Source organism: Monopterus albus, unplaced genomic scaffold, assembly GCF_001952655.1.
Source record: "Monopterus albus unplaced genomic scaffold, M_albus_1.0 scaffold208.1, whole genome shotgun sequence".
In the NCBI taxonomy this organism is placed as follows: domain Eukaryota; kingdom Metazoa; phylum Chordata; class Actinopteri; order Synbranchiformes; family Synbranchidae; genus Monopterus; species Monopterus albus.
The window spans coordinates 118510-135571 of record NW_018128088.1 but is presented as its reverse complement, the minus strand read 5'-3'; the positions used below and the strand labels follow the sequence as shown (position 1 = coordinate 135571).

The 17062-nt window shown below is 36.9% G+C and overlaps 4 protein-coding genes across 5 annotated transcripts in view; 2 read left to right on the top strand and 2 right to left on the bottom strand.

The window, feature by feature from the left end:
- Window positions 1-285: 285 nt before the first annotated feature.
- On the top strand, window positions 286-2038 carry gal3st1b (galactose-3-O-sulfotransferase 1b). Its single transcript, XM_020618632.1, has 2 exons — window positions 286-406; window positions 479-2038. The coding sequence occupies exons 1-2, from the start codon at window positions 360-362 to the stop codon at window positions 1635-1637; spliced, it is 1206 nt and encodes a 401-aa protein (XP_020474288.1). The 5' UTR covers window positions 286-359; the 3' UTR covers window positions 1638-2038.
- A 1032-nt stretch (window positions 2039-3070) lies between these two features.
- On the bottom strand, window positions 3071-3815 carry uqcr10 (ubiquinol-cytochrome c reductase, complex III subunit X). Its single transcript, XM_020618663.1, has 2 exons — window positions 3622-3815; window positions 3071-3428 (listed from the first exon to the last, which is right to left on the bottom strand). Exons 1-2 carry the CDS (start codon window positions 3760-3762, stop codon window positions 3378-3380), a joined length of 192 nt encoding a protein of 63 aa, XP_020474319.1. The 5' UTR covers window positions 3763-3815; the 3' UTR covers window positions 3071-3377.
- An 18-nt stretch (window positions 3816-3833) lies between these two features.
- On the top strand, window positions 3834-6459 carry zmat5 (zinc finger, matrin-type 5). Of its 2 annotated transcripts, none has more exons than XM_020618662.1 (6): window positions 3834-3972; window positions 4750-4923; window positions 5411-5473; window positions 5572-5652; window positions 5980-6085; window positions 6191-6459. In XM_020618662.1, the coding sequence occupies exons 2-6, from the start codon at window positions 4797-4799 to the stop codon at window positions 6330-6332; spliced, it is 519 nt and encodes a 172-aa protein (XP_020474318.1). In that variant the 5' UTR covers window positions 3834-3972; window positions 4750-4796; the 3' UTR covers window positions 6333-6459. The 2 variants fall into 2 exon arrangements, with proteins under 2 accessions (XP_020474318.1, XP_020474317.1); XM_020618661.1 differs by having other exon boundaries at window positions 3839-3972; window positions 5977-6085.
- A 1567-nt stretch (window positions 6460-8026) lies between these two features.
- The window catches only part of cabp7b (calcium binding protein 7b), a 25940-nt gene continuing 16904 nt past the window's right edge, over window positions 8027-17062 (bottom strand). The window contains exons 2-5 of the mRNA XM_020618582.1: window positions 12572-12715; window positions 12340-12452; window positions 11650-11797; window positions 8027-11547 (exon numbers count right to left, since the gene is read on the bottom strand). Coding sequence (XP_020474238.1) covers window positions 11420-11547; window positions 11650-11797; window positions 12340-12452; window positions 12572-12715 — 533 coding nt within the window. The 3' untranslated portion in view covers window positions 8027-11419. The remainder of the gene's footprint in view (window positions 11548-11649; window positions 11798-12339; window positions 12453-12571; window positions 12716-17062) is intronic.

Here is a 17062-nt window from a genome sequence, read left to right as displayed (position 1 = left end):
TGCATTTAATTTGGATAGGTATAATGTTTTTAATAAAAATATCACAGATACTCTATTGTATAAAGGGATGAGGTGAGATAAGAAGGGTAAGTAGTTGCCCAGGATAAAACTGCTTCACCTAGATGCTCACTGGTTTTATGAGAACACAATCTACAAGATAAAATTCAGCAAAATGTCTCTTAAAATGTCACAACCTTATTGGTGTTTTCCTGGTTATTATAACTTATATACAGTACATGCATGCTTTTTAATTTCATTTTCAGGTTTGAATTTGAGTTTTAATAATGCCTGGCATCAAAGCAAATGGGTACACAACTGTAATACGAAGGCTGGTTCTCTGGGTTTTATTGTTCAACACCATGCTGGTGCTGTACTGCTTTACAAACCCGACCCAAGTGAAGAACAGGTAAATATTTAAACACACAGCCATATTTTATTGAGGTAAGATTGTTTACTTACCCATAGACATCATTTGCAGGGACTCCCAAGAAGATACGTGTCCTCTACGCATGGCAAAGTTATTAAACAAAAGTGTGATTGTTCCTTCTGAAAGCACAAAATCCAAGTCAGTACAGTGCTCCCCTGCAGTGAACATCATGTTCATGAAGACCCATAAAACTGCTAGTAGCACCCTACTCAACATCCTCTTCAGATTTGGAGAAAAGCGCAAGCTTAAATTTGCCTTCCCTGTTGGACGCAATGACTTCTTCTATCCATCACCCTTCTTGTGCTCCCATGTGAAGGACTACAGGCCTGGACAGTGTTTCAATATTGTTTGTAATCACATGCGCTTTGACCACCAAGAAGTGGCCAAGCTCCTGCCTCCAGATGCCATGTACATTACCATCTTACGTGAACCAGTGGATCTCTTTGAGTCGGCCTTTCATTATTATCATAGAATAGTTCCATTCACATGGAGGATCAGAGGAGAGAACAAATTGACAGAGTTTCTAAAAACTCCTGAGACCTTCTACAGCCCACATTCATACAATTCATTCTATCTTAAAAACCTGCTCTTCTTTGACTTTGGTTTTGACAACAACCTCAAGGCTGATGATCCTTATGTAATAAGGCATATTGATAACTTATCAAAACGTTTTGATCTGGTCCTCATAGCAGAATATTTTGAGGAGTCTCTTATCCTGCTTAGGGACACACTGTGCTGGACCATGGAGGACATTATGTATTTCAAACTAAATGCTCGCAAGAGCTCATCTGTATCTCCACTGACCCCTGAAATGAGAGCCAAAGCTATAGAGTGGAATGGGGCTGACTGGAAACTCTATCAGCACTTTAATGCTACCTTCTGGGCCAGAATAGAGGCATATGGGAGAGAAAGAATGGAACAGGAGGTAAACAAGCTGAGGAGAAGAAATGCAGAGATGAAGTCCATCTGTATTGAGGGTAGAGATGCTGTTGAAGCTCAAAAGATTCAGGACCGACGTTTCCTACCCTGGCAGCCAGTCGGAGACTCTTCCATCCTCGGATACAATTTGAAAAAAGATATTAATCCCAAATTCAGGACAATTTGTGAAAAAATGCTCACGCCAGAAATACAGTACCTATCAGACTTGGGTGTAAGCCTGTGGCTTACTAGACTATGGGGCTTGTTAAAGGATGCTATATTTATACTCTGACAAGGACTAGCACATTTAGTTTTGATGTTTTTCTCCTATTTTGTATATTTTCTTGTGAAGTGCATCCACAGTGTCAATTCAAATTTGTCACCTGGAATCTAAATTCCCCTATGGATGCATTCATACCCCTCCCAGTTAGGTCTACAGATGGGTCACAGTTACTTCTGAAACCCTCATTCCTTATGTTGGTCCCATGCTGCATCTCATCCTTTGCTGTAGCTTTCAAAATGGTGCAAAGCAGTGCTAAAGTCAAGTGTTTACACTCTTTTTAAAATGGGTTCAGGTTTAAAGTGTGAACAGCAGTTCTCCTCTCTGTTGTTATACCTAACTCAGTAATACATATGAGCTTTAGTTCTTGTGTTGGAATTTATATATTCCATGTTGTATAAATATTGGATTGAGTAAAGCTTATTTATTTGATTGTACATCAGTGGTTCACTGTAACAAAAGCATTTACTGGTATAAATCTGAAATTTGCCAGCCTTTACATTTTGTGATGTGCTTTGTTCTACAAAAACCTGTTTTGAAAAATGCTAAGATAAATTGTAATTACTGTGGTTGTATTTTTACTTTTTTTTAACTTGGTATGCAGGCTTAGTCAAAGCAGTTGGCTGTGCACATTACATGATCATGTGGCATTCTGGTCTCAAAATCAGGCTCAAGCCTCTGCAACTTGTAACCTAAACCCTTCTACCACATTTAGCCTTTCCACTTTGAACTATATAACACAGAAGTGCCACAAAACAATCCATGCATCCATCCTTTATCTATACCACTTTTCCTGAAAAGGGTTGCAGGGGGGCCAGAGCCAATCCAGGGCTGCAAAAACAAGCCACACCAACACATTGACATATTAGACATTACCTCTCTAGTTATACACTGGAAACAAGATGGTAGAAAATGTTTTTCCTTGCTCTAGAAAGTTCTCAAATTGTGTGCCTTATCATTTAGTGTTCTATATAGCAGTTTGCATGTACAGCCAGTTTTAATAACATGCACTGTAACTAAGATAATATAATCCTTAATTGTCATTGTAAGGATCTCCACATCATATTTACTTTATTAGAAATATTAAAGGACTTTTTTTTAAAGTGATGACTAACCTTGAATTTGTAGTTTAAAAGCCCAAGTCCATCCAGTTTAAAAAAAAAAATCTATTGGATAAATATTTGACATCAGCAGTGTATTTCACTGAAATGCATACCAACTTACTTCTGTCTGCTCACATTTACATTTTTTCTCAGTTTATGTATTTTGGCTGCCATAAATGACACAAAAGATACGTCAGTAATTATAAATAGTTACTGCCTTATGACAAGTACTCATCCACAATCGACTTTGAAAAGTAGAATTAATCAGAACGCTATGACAATAATTTCACTGAGACATGCATGCAATATTCAACATGATAAATCCAAACACTGCGAGATCTGTAAGATATTAACACATGTTTAATTTAAGCATTTACACGCTATGAAGAGAACAAAGGCATTACAAATAATCAAGAAGAGGGGGGTCGAGGTGACAGGGACCACTGCTCTTCATGACGGCCTGGATAGTCAAGTCACCTCCACCTCCAGCCACCATTGGTCCTCTGGGAGCCTCCGCCAGCCTGGGCATGACTTTGAACACATTGTCCATTCTGACTGATGCTTGATTTAGGTGTGGAGACCAAGGAGAAGAGATAGTAGAAGTTTGCCAATAGTTGCACTCTATCCTTGGAAACTCCGGGACCACGGCCTATTTCTCGTCATTGTTCTCGTAATTGTGTTTGATGTGTTTCCATAGCTTCTACAATGATACAAAGATATGATGAGTTTAAACACTTAATCCAAACACACTGCATTTCGAGTTACGAATGTAAAAGGGTATGCTTAGCGGGGCTAAGATAGCTTAGCTAACGACAACGCCGCTTCGCTTGTTTTATCCTGACCTTGTAAGGTCAGGATAAAACAAGCATCAAAATACCAAGAGATACACTTACTCCACGATTCACGTGGTCATAAATCGCCTCAGCACCTTGGTCAAACATTCGTTCAAAGACGACCGCCCCAACCATTACGGTTAGAGCGAAAGTAGATGTTCTCCTAAAGAGCAAATTGTAGACAGAACTCGCCAGCGCCATGTTGGTGGGACAGTGCGCATGACCGGATGCTTTTCAAACAAGAAACCTGCGTTTCAGGGAATGTCTTGGTCGCTCCATAACATTATTGACCCTGCAATGATACCGTAGTTTGAACATGGGCAGTACTAGTAGGGCTTTATTTATTGTCTGACAAATTTTGCGCTGCCTTTTTAAGATAAATTCACAGAAGACATCACTGTTCCAGCACGGGTTTGTGTTATTTGCTGTCTAAATTCTATGTACTGACGGTCTGAAATTGATTAATATTGATGTGACATTAAGAGTGTGAGCTAACTATCCAGCTTTACCAACACTACGGACAACTGTGTAGGATTGTTAACTCATGTTACGTTTAGTTACTGTCCGTTTACACGCTAGTTTATCCATTCACTTACTCAGTATATTCATAAACAGTTTAGTACCTAGGGACATTTGCTGATTTTGGGTTCGATGCATGTATAAGCTAAGCTGAACAGGAAGTCATACCAAGGCATATTCAAAACAAAAGTTGATTTAAACGACGCACTTCAATTATTCTCACTAATCCAATAGAAGGGAACAGTCACTTGTTTCGTGTTCATGACAGTACAGTTTTGGGATTAATAGGCCAAAAATAGGTCAGTTCTGTAGTATTATATATTATTTGTGTTACTGGTTACATAAAACGTGCAGTTTCAAGATGTTACCTTAGGCTCCAGGAAGTTATGAAGAGCATTTTTGGCATTTTATTAATATTTCTTGACGTTTTAGGAAAAACAAATGACAGATTAATTGTTCATGAAGGCAATCGTTTGTCCAAACGCAGGACATTGTTTTCTTAGATATGTGTGTGTGTGTTTTTTTTAATTTATTAATCAGAGAATATATTACATAAATATGCCAATATTTAACAAATAAAGTGACTTATCGCAAGAACTATTTACATTAGTGAGGCTAATCACAGAGCAGTTATATAAAATTGTTTTATTTCTGTTTATGCTCTTTCAGAGGTTTAAAAGGTGACATTGTGCTGATTTGAACACATAACCTGCACCATGGGGAAGAGATACTACTGTGACTACTGTGACCGGTCGTTTCAGGACAACATGCATAATAGGAAAAAACATCTGAATGGTGTTCAGCATCACAGAGCTAAAAAGGCCTGGTTTGAACACTTTAGAGGTGAGACTTGAAGTTGTTTCAGGAAAAACCATGCCAGGTAGTCTTATACCTGTATAGAACTTTTCTATGCATTACAGTAGGCTCAAAGTGCTTTCACACTATTCACATTCCCAAGCACTCACACATTCACACACCGGTGACATCACCGGAAGCAACTAGGGGTTCAGTGTCTTGCTCAAGGACACTTAGATATGCGGATTGGAGAAGCCAGGAATCTAACCGCTTGACCTCCTGAGCCGCAGCCACCCCTAAGATTTTATGACATATGATGTTTTACTCTGGGCTTTTTTAACTAGGCACTAGACGGTGCTCTTACACGTAACAATTTTCCATTTAAAATGCTAAGCAAGCTTTAAACCTATCAGTGAGATTATGATTGGAGAATTAAGTATGCTTACATTTCATTATGCCATCTTGGCTGCCAGGCCATTTAAAGTTGAAGATTATATAAACAACCATGCACACATTACTGTTTTTCTTTTTACAGATGCTGCAGCCATTCTGTATGATGAGCAAACAAAGAAACCCTGCAGGAAGTTTCTTCAGAAAGGTAACAGAACAGTTGAACTGAATATGTATTTAATAATGAGGAAATTATATCAATTGTTTGAAGGTAATTATCTTCTTTTTTTGAAATTTTGTTTTTAGGAATTTGTGATTTTGGTCATAACTGCAGGTTTTCTCACATGTCCGAAGAGGAGATGTTTAACTTAAGAAGACAGGTTGAAGGTAAGCTGTAACCAAAGGGTGGTGCTGTTTACCTTGTGATTTTGAACACTGCAAGTGAATACATTACATTCACAGATGTCACATATACTCATCATGGTCCAGTTTATTTACGTTTCAGTTGCAATATGGTTGTTAGATATATCTAATGCACTAGATGGTGAGTTTCAATCCAAATTAAAGAATGGCAAGAATGCCAGGTACTTTGGGTCAGCACTTACACATGCATTCCCCGAAGAACTGTTTAAAGAAATCGGTAGTTCACAAATACAGGTGACTGTTTTGAATTGTTGCCTGTTACCAAAAGTAAGCTTTTTTTTTTTACAGAAGAAAGGCGGCGTAGAGAGGACACTGAGGGCAGAAATATGCCTGAACGAAGTATAGAAGAATGGCTCTCTAGAAGGGAAAAGAAGCTAATAGCCCTCAGTAGCAAAGGGTATGCACATTCATTTTTGTTTCAGCACTGTCATACATGGTCAGCATGGCTAATGGTTATTCCAATTGATTTAGAATTCATCTGTTCAATCATTTATTTCTGTAGAAATAAAAAAAATAAGGAAGACAGTGAAGACAGCCAAGTAGAGATTGACGTACCTCAACAGCTTCTCTCCATTCCTGACCTTCCGCCCTCACTTCTACCTCCTCCTCCAGGTGGATGGAAAGTCAACACTGAATGGGGTTGAGCGATATTCACTTTGTGGTTGTTAAATGGATATAAGTTGTTATCAAGCAATGGTCTTCCATGCGCATTTGAAAGTTGGAAATACGAGTTTCAGTTGATACCCAGAACCTATTTTTTGCTATTTCTTTTTTTAAATAAAGCCAGTGCTAACTAACCCTTATAAATGACATTTTGAGAATGTCACTGTGATAATATGGTGTTGATTGTTGCACCAGTCAGGAGTTGAGCGCCTTTACAAGGAGTCTTCTCTATGGAGTTGAATTTAATGTCATGTAGTCCCAGCAGGAGAGGAAGATTGCTGAGGCGATGGAATGAATATTTTTACTTTAATCCTGTGTTTTGTCACTGGGGGAATCAGTGATATCATGTAATTTCATTTATTTCTAGTCCAGTCACTGGAAAACAGAATTCACCTCCTAAATAGTAAAGATGGCAAGCTACTGATCTGAACGAAAGTTGGTAATGTGGGGAAGGAAAAGCAGTCATCATGTTTGTTGGATCTCAAGGATACACACAAAATGTTTTTGTGATAAGCACTGAATATAAATGAAATGAAAGAAAAATCTATAAAGTACTTTTTAAATAAAGGCTAGACTGTAAAAAGGCAATGGTGAATTCTTGTTCTTTTTTTTATTAAAATCTATTTCCCAGTTGCATTTATGTAGAGAGCCAGCAGATCCTGTGGCCTTGCAATTAGTCAATACGTCATGCATTCTGAAACTTGTTTGACACTTGTTATGTCCCACTTGTGACTGATGTGGCATTTCAAATGGAAATTTCACATCAACAACCTGAGTCTATAGGTGTATTCATTACAATAAACAGAATGACACTCCCACTCCTTGTCTCAGCTCTAATTCCTCCGACATCTAACCCACATTATGTCCACCGACGCTTGGCTCTCAAGCTTTCCTCAGTAACCTGTTAAATTATCTTAACTGACAGTGCATGTTTTGTTTCACTGGACCCATCCAAACATTTTTTCCCCAAAGCTGAGGTGCTTGTGTGCATGCTATTACAGAAAGTGCACCTCTCTGTAGCTCAAGGAAAATGGTCTTTTTCTTTTTTACTGTGGTCTGTGTGTTGTGCTGTTACTAATGGATCCTTAACATGCCAGACAGAGCAGCGACAGGGCCATCGTACCACCAGATCCTGACTGTTCTCTCCTGCTCTGAAATGGTCGAATGACTAATGAATTCAGACTTTTACCGTTTTCATGCATTCCTTTCAGAATTGCCTCTTCTTTTTGAGAGGCGATTCGTACCTTTTCTATCATAAGGCTGAGACTTTGGAACGATTTACCTCTCCATATTAAATTGTTAAACCCCCTGATTGTCTTCACATCTCTGCTTAAGATTCATCTCTTCTCACTAGCCAAATAGTTCTGACCCTGTCTATCTTCTTTGATCTTTTATGTTTTGAATACTTTTTATTATCCTATTATGTGACTTAATTATTGTCTATTGCCATGTACATCACCTTGGTCGGCTGTTGCTTTAAACCTAAATCAACATTGACATTCTTTTTCTTCTTGTTAGCCTCACTGCACTTGACATTAGTATAAATTGTGTGTGACTATGACCATATATAAATATTCTCAGTGAATGTTGCTCTTTAAAGGTTAGTTATATCCTGATGTAATTTGTAAGCACTGTCACATTAAAACAAAGAAAAACAAACAGCTAGCTCATTTTTAATGCCATTGCTTTGGACTACATGCATTTAGACCCCACTTACATTAGTGTATAATTGATGCAGTAACCTCCACATACTGTATGCAGTAACACAGAAATAAAACAGTGCACGATATTCTCAACCTAGACATTAAAATACTGGTCACACAGCAGGATTGTACAACAAATATTAACTGAAAAATCAGTTTATCAAGAAAAGAGGAGAAAGGAACATAATACAGAAATCCTTATTGGTAATTAAATTACTCATAAGTCATTTCAATTAAAATGTTGTCATAATGGATTTTCCATTTTTCTAAAAGTCTTTCTAAAGTTACTTTAAGACAAGTCATGTGCAGAGTGCAGTTTTTAATACGCCAAAGGCACAGAACAGAAGACATCTACAGTTCAAATCAAACTTACCGTATAACAACACTTAAGACAATCCATTAACAAAGTGTACATAGAACTGCTCATTAAAACAGTGTAACATACAGAATAGGACACAATATTTTGTTATATGCCTTAAGACAAGATTTGTCATGGTAAGTATATTTAACATTCACACAAAACCCACACCTTACATGATATGTTCATATGGAGAGGTAATGCAGTGTAATATACTGTAAGTAGTTAACACATATGCAGCTACTGTATATGAGATAAAATATCAGTTTTATTGCCAGAAGTGTTCTTACTGTTTCACACGTTTCCTCTTGGGGTCTAGCTTTGATAACACTTAAAATAAAAAAAAAATCAAGACAAATCTGTACCAACTTGTCAAATTTGACAATTATTAGTTAAAGAATACATTCAGAGAAATAAATCTTAACAAATCCAAAAAGTTAATGTAAGTGCATGGCCTTAATACACACAACAACTGTTATCTGAATGTCCAGTCAATCTGGAAATTATACATCAGAAACGTGATATTTTTGGATTTTTTTTTTTTTTTGCAAAACCGTATGCTTACATTCATAATAAAATCACATAGATAGATTTAATGATTCACTTTTTCAAGTAAGAAAATATAACCATGTTATATATTAAACAATATGTTGTTTTTGTGGTCCATGTAAAAGCCAGAAAACAACATTTTGATGATATGTTAAATTATAGTTTATAGCATACTGCAAAGTATTTTATATTGTCTACACATTCACAGAAATAGACTTTTACAGTAAAATGTCAAATACTGAATTTTTTTTTCTTTTTGCAATGTTCACTTTACAAATTGCATAATTATTTTAGTACACACACCAGATTTCACACATCGGACACTCACTTGTTTCTAATTTACTGTTCCGGCATATGTGCTGTATGAATACTGACTTGCTATAAATATTACAGTGAATACAGTTTTGTCAAGACTCAAAACTTTTCATGGTTAAGTTAATTCACAGCTGATAGGTCAAGTCATGCAGCTACTAAAATGTTTGTTAGTGTGAGTCATTGTTCCCTCTTGTAGATACACAAATTTGAAATATACACCATTATTGTGAATATACTACAGGCAGACAGAAACATGTTTTACCAGCTGTTTGCTGGTGAGGGAATCGATATCTGTCTTCAGAGTCTGGGTCTCTGGAAAACTATCCATGCACATATTTTTGTCAAATATTTCTTAGAGGGATTTTATGAATTCCTTCTTTAATTTGGAGTTCGTTGTTCATTTCAGTTTAATTTTTAAACCTACAAGTTCAAGTTCCATTCAACTGGGAAAACAGATGTTTGATTCACAAAGCAATCCCCAGCTGCTCAGTCAGAACTGCTCAATTTGGACATCTTTAGAAATGGACTGTGGGATTTCTCTGCAGAACAGCTCACTAGAGTATAAAGTATACAGTTGTGGGTCTTCATGATGTCAGTCTTTCTCTTTTTAGCGGTGCTATCCAAAGTGTTACTACAATATGCTTGTTCACAACATTATTTTGATTGTTGGGGTATTTAATCTGCTTATTGTCATGGTTGTGCATTTGATTGATGAACCTTTTTCATTTTATGACTTTCATATGCCTTTAAGTCAGTTAAAGGTGAGGTGTGACTTGTTGGATAATAAGATAAAGCTTTACAACATATGAAAATGTGTGTTGTCCTAAAGCTGTGTATACAAAATATTTGAAGTGAGTCTCTCTGAGGCTGCACTTAGGCATAGCAGTGCTTTAAGCTACATGCTAACACTAGCATGCTTAACATTGTCAGTGCTAGCATGCATATGTTTAGCAAGGATAACGTTTACCATGTTCCTCATCTTAATAGTTTATGAAAACATTAACATTTGCTACTTAGCACTAAACACAAAATACAGCTGACACTCAATGGAATGGCATTTGTTCTACAAGACCCTGGTTGCAAACCACAGTAATAGGCAAATTAAAAATGTGTTGTGCTGATGGCATTAAATAAAAGGTTAAAGAATCAGCAACTATATTACAATTAATCCTGAGTGGAACATAAATGTATATAATTTCATGACAGTTCCCCCAGTAGTCACTGAGACATTTGTCTCAGAACCACAAATGTCATGGCAATGTTTTACTATAGATATCTCATGGCAATCTGTCCAGCAGTTGTTGAGAAATTTCTGTTTTGATCAGAGGGGAAACTGACCAACCAACAGACTGCACTGTCATCCCTAGGCATTCTTCTAGAATGGCTACAAATTTGTCAGTATAATCTGTATCTTATTCAGCAGATTTGTATAGACACAGGGACTTTTTTCTGGGAAACTCAAGAATTAAGTAAGTTTTTTTATGTAGTCCAGTCTGGTGTTTTGAATTGGTGAGGCAACTGTTTTGATAAGATTTATATCACAAATGGTGCCAGTTTAGGAAAAGCTGTTGAAGTGGATGTGAGCTGGAAATCCTGGCATACTAGGGCAAACAGAGACTTTAAAGCTAGACATGATGCAGTACAGTCATTTGTCCTTATGGTTTTAGTAAGCAATATAAATCTATGCAATATGTAGCCCAATAATACTTTTATATTGCTTTATTACTATCATTGGCAATACCATTATTGAATGCATTCCAAATGGCAAGGTTCTCATGAACAACATTAATTATTTTAACATTATTAGACACAACACAGCTATTACTACAGCAATATGTGTACAGTGAAATATTTTTTAGAAACATCAGAGCTTGAATGAATGAGATGCTACTGTTTACTATTCAGCCCTTGAAATGTCTTTCTTTTGTTCTTTCTGTTTTACCATGGTATGCTATGATCAGTGGTCATACAGAACCACTGCATGACATCAATTCATCAGCTATAGAGAGAAGCTGCGATAGTATCATTATGGGTGTCAAAAAGATTAAACAACCCCCCCCAAAACGTAAAGTATTTTGGTCAGTGTTAACTTTGTTAGTGTCCATCCTATCCCATTTTTTTGTAACCAGCTGGAAACATGGATTTACTTCATTCCTCTGCGGAGCATTTGATTTGCTGCGATGAGCATAACGCTGATGATGAATGCAATGGCGAAGGCACAAATCAAGCTTTTACGCACACATGTGTGTTTTTCTTGTTGTGTTGGGCTTGCTGAGGAAAGATTTTAAAACATATATTAGAACACCCAAGTGTTTTAACAGAACTTTAAACATGTCTGAACAATGTGTAATATAAAATCTTTATGAGACATACTGTCAATGTCCACGTGAGAGTCTGTACTGTTCAGGTGGTTCTCCTCAGTCATGATTATGTTCTCAATGTCTTTCATGGTGAGGTGGTCACGAAAAGTATCATACAGCAGTCTCTTAAGCTCATCCACAGTCAGTTTTTGCATGTCACACTGGAAAGACAAGAAAACACCATGAAAAGTCTAATTAACAGAGGAAAATCTTTTGCCTAGATGCCCCGCAGTGATGCACATAAACTGCAGGTTGTCTATAAATATTAGCTGTAATGGGTAGCTCCTGGCCATGAATGCTCATTACTGTGAGAACATTCAGTGGGCTATTCCCTCAAAACAGCATATCATCAACAACATCATATATTTTTGGGACAGGGAAATAAATTATTTGATTATGCAAGTAAATGCAAGTATAAAGATGCTGTATGTGAAATAATAATCAGCAATGTGTAGTCTGTCAAGGCCATTCCAAAAATCAAGAAGTGAGAAAGTTGAAAAGTAACTTGGAATATAAAGCACAACATGACAATTACATTAGACTCATTGTTTTTAAATGACTAAATTTAACTTCAGATTTTCTTTATGTTGTAATTTTAATTAAAACACATAGCTCTTTATCAAAAATAACTGAAAAACCCACAGGAAAGGAGAAGGCACAGACTAGATTAGACTTGATTGATGATACTGATAATAACAGATACCTTCCAAAACACTGAATCAAAGTCTGCTCCATGAAACTTATCAGGCATTCCAGCAGCGGAGAGTTTAGGGCCCAGCAATGTGACAAATTCTTCAAAGCCAACCTGGCCATCACCTGATCGAAAAGACAAAATTACAAACGTGTCACTGTATAGCTCATGGTGTGGATTATATGCAGCAGCCTGTGCACTCATGAACTTGTTGACCCAGAGAGTAAGAGAGAGAGAAATGTACCATCCATGTCAAGTCTTTGGATGATAACCTCCAGCTCCACCTCATTGGGCATGTAGCCCAGTGAGCGCATTGCAGTCCCCAACTCCTGCTTTGAGATAAAGCCATTCCCATCTCGGTCAAATACTTTGAAGGCTTCTCGAATTTCTGTTGGAAGAAGCAGGGTAGTAGCTGAGTTAAGAGCAGAGAGAATGGAGGCAGAGAACAACAAGCATGTTTATGCAGATTTATCACTTTCCACTTCTACACTGAGACTAACAGCTGCCTCAGTTTATTTGAAATATGGTTGCACACTCTGTTTATTCTAAGAGTTAAAAGCAGTGTAATGTTGACAAATGTGTCTGAGCAAAGTTATTCTGGACCATAGCTCCAAAAGTACAACCCCTGTTTCTCAGATGTTCATTTTTTGAGAAAAGTGAAGCATACAGTAGCTCAATATTTTAACATATTTTGTGTTTCAAGAGTAAAAAATGAGGGAGTGAAACAATTTACACTCCGTTACTGTTTAAAATTCCATAGAGGCATCCAGAGTGTAAAAAGTACTAAAGAGTCTGAACAAGGCATTACAGAATATGTTTGATGATACTTTAGATTTTCCTTACTTACCAGCAAAAATATTACAATTATCTGTGTAGTTAAAGCCTGATATAGTGTAGGTTGTTCATGTGTACCATAGACCTTCACCTCCACATTAAAAACACATCAATAAGCCACAGTGTTGTCCTTGGTGACATGTTCCATTCAAGCATGTACTAGGTATAAGCAAATTGATATTGGATTATGTGTAAAATTATGTGTGTTGTCATATCAACTGTCTTTACATGCTTGAAAAAATAAATCAAATCAAATCAAATCAAATGTTTCTTCAGTATGGTGAAAATGGTTAATCATTTCCATTGAGTAATTCACACATACGCTACCTTGCTATCATAAATGCCCACTATTGCAGCAAATTTGCTGAGCTAAATAGTCCCCACTGCATACTCTAGTCCTGTTACAGTAACATGTGCAGATTAGCTAGAAGGAAGACAAGTTAAGAAAGTCCAAAATAAAAAGCTCCCATAGTTTGCATTTATAAGCAGTGTACACAAAATTTATAAATTGATTATAACACATTATATTTTAGTTGTAGCAATTATGTAAACTTTGTTTTTGTTATAGTATAGCAGATGTTTGCAATTACTTCTATAAAGACAGACAGACAAAGAAAGACACAAGACTGAAGGTAGAGACCATAGTTGAGTGATGCAGCACCATGGACAGAGACCAAGACACTGTAGTCAAATGTTTCAGTACCATGGACAGAGACAAATACACTGTAGTTAAATGGTTCAGTACCATGGACAGAGACAAATAGGGCTGAGTTAAATGTTTCAGTACCATGGACAGAGACAGAGACACTGTAGTTGAATGACTTAGTACCATGGACAGAGACAAATAGGGCTGAGTTAAATGTTTCAGTACCATGGACAGAGACCAAGACACTGTAGTTGAATGACTCAGTACCATGGATAGAGACAAATAGGCCTTAGTTAAATGTTTCAGTACCATGGACAGAGACAAATACACTGTAGTCAAATGTTTCAGTACCATGGACAGAGACAAAGACACTGTAGTTGAATGACTCAGTACCATGGACAGAGACAAATAGGCTTTAGTTAAATGTTTCAGTGCCATGGACAGAGACAGAAACATTGACTCAATACCTCATAACACAGTTGACTATGACAGAAAACAGAGAGCTCAGTCCACGTGTTTATAATTAACTACAACCCTTTGGTAAATAATCCATAATAATCCATTGCCTTTTGACTCCTGTCCTCACCATGAAATGGTAAAAAGACCACTTGCACATCAAAAGCAGAACCTGAGTAGTTTATTTTGATGTAGATCTTCAAATATTCAAGGCTCTTCAGTGTTTGCTCAGTAGTTAGTGTATAAAACATGACAGGCAACTGAACTGGTATCATTTATAAACCAATGTATAAATGATATAATTCAATACATGATATATTGGAAACAGAGATGGGAAACTATTACAAAGAGTAAGTAAATGAACTTAAAATTAACTGAATCAGCAGTAACAAAGCTGTACTGAACTGTACTGAAGCTTATCTAGGCTAAATTATTCAACATCATAAAACATCATCATAAGATAAAACATACACCAAACTCTACTCTATATGTTTTATTTAAAAACTATTGCTAAACCAAAAACTTGGATGAACTTAATTTGATCTTCATATGCATACAAATTCATTGAGTGCTTCTACGAAGTAGAAAACTATTTTGCATGCAAGTATATGGATTAGACAAGCACCACCTGTGTTTTGGATGCAAGCCCATAAATGGAAACCATCCATCTTGTGTACATGAATGAGTGAGAGACCGCAATTAACAAGTGATAGCCTACAGTAATAGCCTATAGTCCTGTGAGAAAATAGAAGAAACTATTATAAGAATATAAGAAGCCAGCCGCTGGTGTGTAAATTGAGGTCCTCCTGGACAAGTGACAGTGGCTGCACCATACCTTGACATATCAGACACAACATATTTGTCTAAATTACAGCCAGCAGCGCTGCTTGAGTTTTGTTATCTTCCTCTAGCACCACCCTAAATTCAATGGCATGACCTCTGGTGCCAGAGACAAATAATGAATTCATTGAACCAACTGAGCAGTGGCTGGACTACTGATTGTTTCTTACCATGAGGAGTGGATATTTTTAAAAATGTACAGATGCAACCACAGCAGGGATAGAACTACTGCGCTTCTGTAAAGATAATTATCATTACACTGTAAGCAATTGCTGTAAATTTACAGCCAATTTCCAACACTAAAATACTGTTTTCATGTTAAACAGTTTAGTACTGTAATTAGCAATGCATTGTGGGATGCTTAACTTGAGCAATGGGATAGAGGCCCTAAACAGTATGCTGATGTTTTAAATTACAGGAAACTACAGTAATTTCTGGAAACTGAGTGTTGAGTGGGGAATTTGGAGCAGGGTCAGAAGTTTGATTCAACGTTAGTCTTTTAAATTGAGGCTACTGCTTTTGGTCAATTTTCTTTAAAAAATACATAAATAATTTGCCATCAACTCCTGGAGGGACTCATCATTTGGATAGGAGATTTTCCAGAAGAGGACGCACAGTTTAGATGAGGTGCTGCACATCATCGAGTGTTCTTCATCAACATCTATCGGGTCTTGCATCAACAAATGAAACGGTAATTAAAATCTTATTCATATTGCCAAGAATCTTTGATATCAAACTGATGCTCAGGAGCTTGTCTTGCTAGGGATTTGAACATGTCAATTATGAGGCTTAGATTTGAATGGCCAAAACAATATTACTTTTGGGTTGTTGTATGTTTAATTTTGGTAACATTAGCGAACGTCTGCATCCGAGGAACAACGCTCGTTAACCTTGTTAAGAGACCAATCAGATCTGTTGTCATAACTGTTCCACAATAGTGACATATGTAAGGCACATGAGAATTCATAAAAATACACCTAATTTAACTTTTAAGTGTGTTTTGCCAGGTTGCAGTCAGACTTTTCAATACTTTTCAACGTTTAAGTGTCACATTTACAGACATAACAAACGTATAGTTAGGCCTACTTTGTCTGGTGTTGAACTAACATGTCATGTTGATATCTGCAGTGCAAGGTGTGAGACTCTGACGGCATTTTACTCTTATTTGAAAACACACATTTGCGAAAACAGCTGCGTGTCCTTATAGACACTGTAGCAAGAGCTTTACAGTTTTATCAACATTCACATCACACATGAGTCGGAAACATCAAAATGGTGCTGAGGAAACTTTGGCTGAGTCCGTTGTGAATCCTGGTGTTTCCCATGAGAGTGAACAAGATCAGTCTGATATGCAGATTGATCCTCCCAGTGATGCAGGTGATGAACAAGAGATTTACCCAGAAATTGCTGATGAATCACAGTTCTTTACAAATTTAGCCCTTTTTTATTTGAAATTGCAAGCAAAGTGTTTGCTTCCATCCTCTGTCATCCAAACAATTATTGAAGATTTTCAGGAAATACATGATATAAGCCAGTCACATTTGCTTTTCAAACTAAAAGAGAAGTTGATTACACTTGGGATTTCTGAAGCTGACACAAACAATGTGATTGAAGTCATGAAAACGGAGGATCTCTTTACGACCTGCAACACTCAGCCACTGAAAACTGATCAGAAAAGAAAAACAGTTTTCAAGAACAGCTTCAACTATGTTGAGCCAGTCCAGATCTGTCTAGGTCAGAATGAGGCAGGCAAAGAGTGTTTTGCCCAGTATGTTCCTATTAAACAGACAATTGATTCTCTATTCCATTGCCAATCAGCGCAGGAACAATATAAGCAAGTACACTCCAGTATTGGTTCTAAGGATATTCTTAAGGATGTGTGGGATGGCAAACATATGGCTGAGAATGTGCTCTTCCAGATGAGGTGTGTATATACGTGTGTGCATATATATATATATA

Bases quoted from the DNA above. Each gene is read 5' to 3' on its own strand.
- gal3st1b (XM_020618632.1), top strand. From the start codon at position 360: ATGCTGGTGCTGTACTGCTTTACAAACCCGACCCAAGTGAAGAACAG. The intron at 407-478 runs GTAAATATTTAA...CATCATTTGCAG, and splicing joins CCGACCCAAGTGAAGAACAG to GGACTCCCAAGAAGATACGT.
- uqcr10 (XM_020618663.1), bottom strand. From the start codon at position 3,762: ATGGCGCTGGCGAGTTCTGTCTACAATTTGCTCTTTAGGAGAACATCT. The intron at 3,429-3,621 runs GTAAGTGTATCT...GTATCATTGTAG, and splicing joins ATGACCACGTGAATCGTGGA to AAGCTATGGAAACACATCAA.
- zmat5 (XM_020618661.1), top strand. From the start codon at position 4,797: ATGGGGAAGAGATACTACTGTGACTACTGTGACCGGTCGTTTCAGGAC. The intron at 5,474-5,571 runs GTAACAGAACAG...TTTTGTTTTTAG, and splicing joins CAGGAAGTTTCTTCAGAAAG to GAATTTGTGATTTTGGTCAT. The intron at 6,086-6,190 runs GTATGCACATTC...TTATTTCTGTAG, and splicing joins ATAGCCCTCAGTAGCAAAGG to AAATAAAAAAAATAAGGAAG.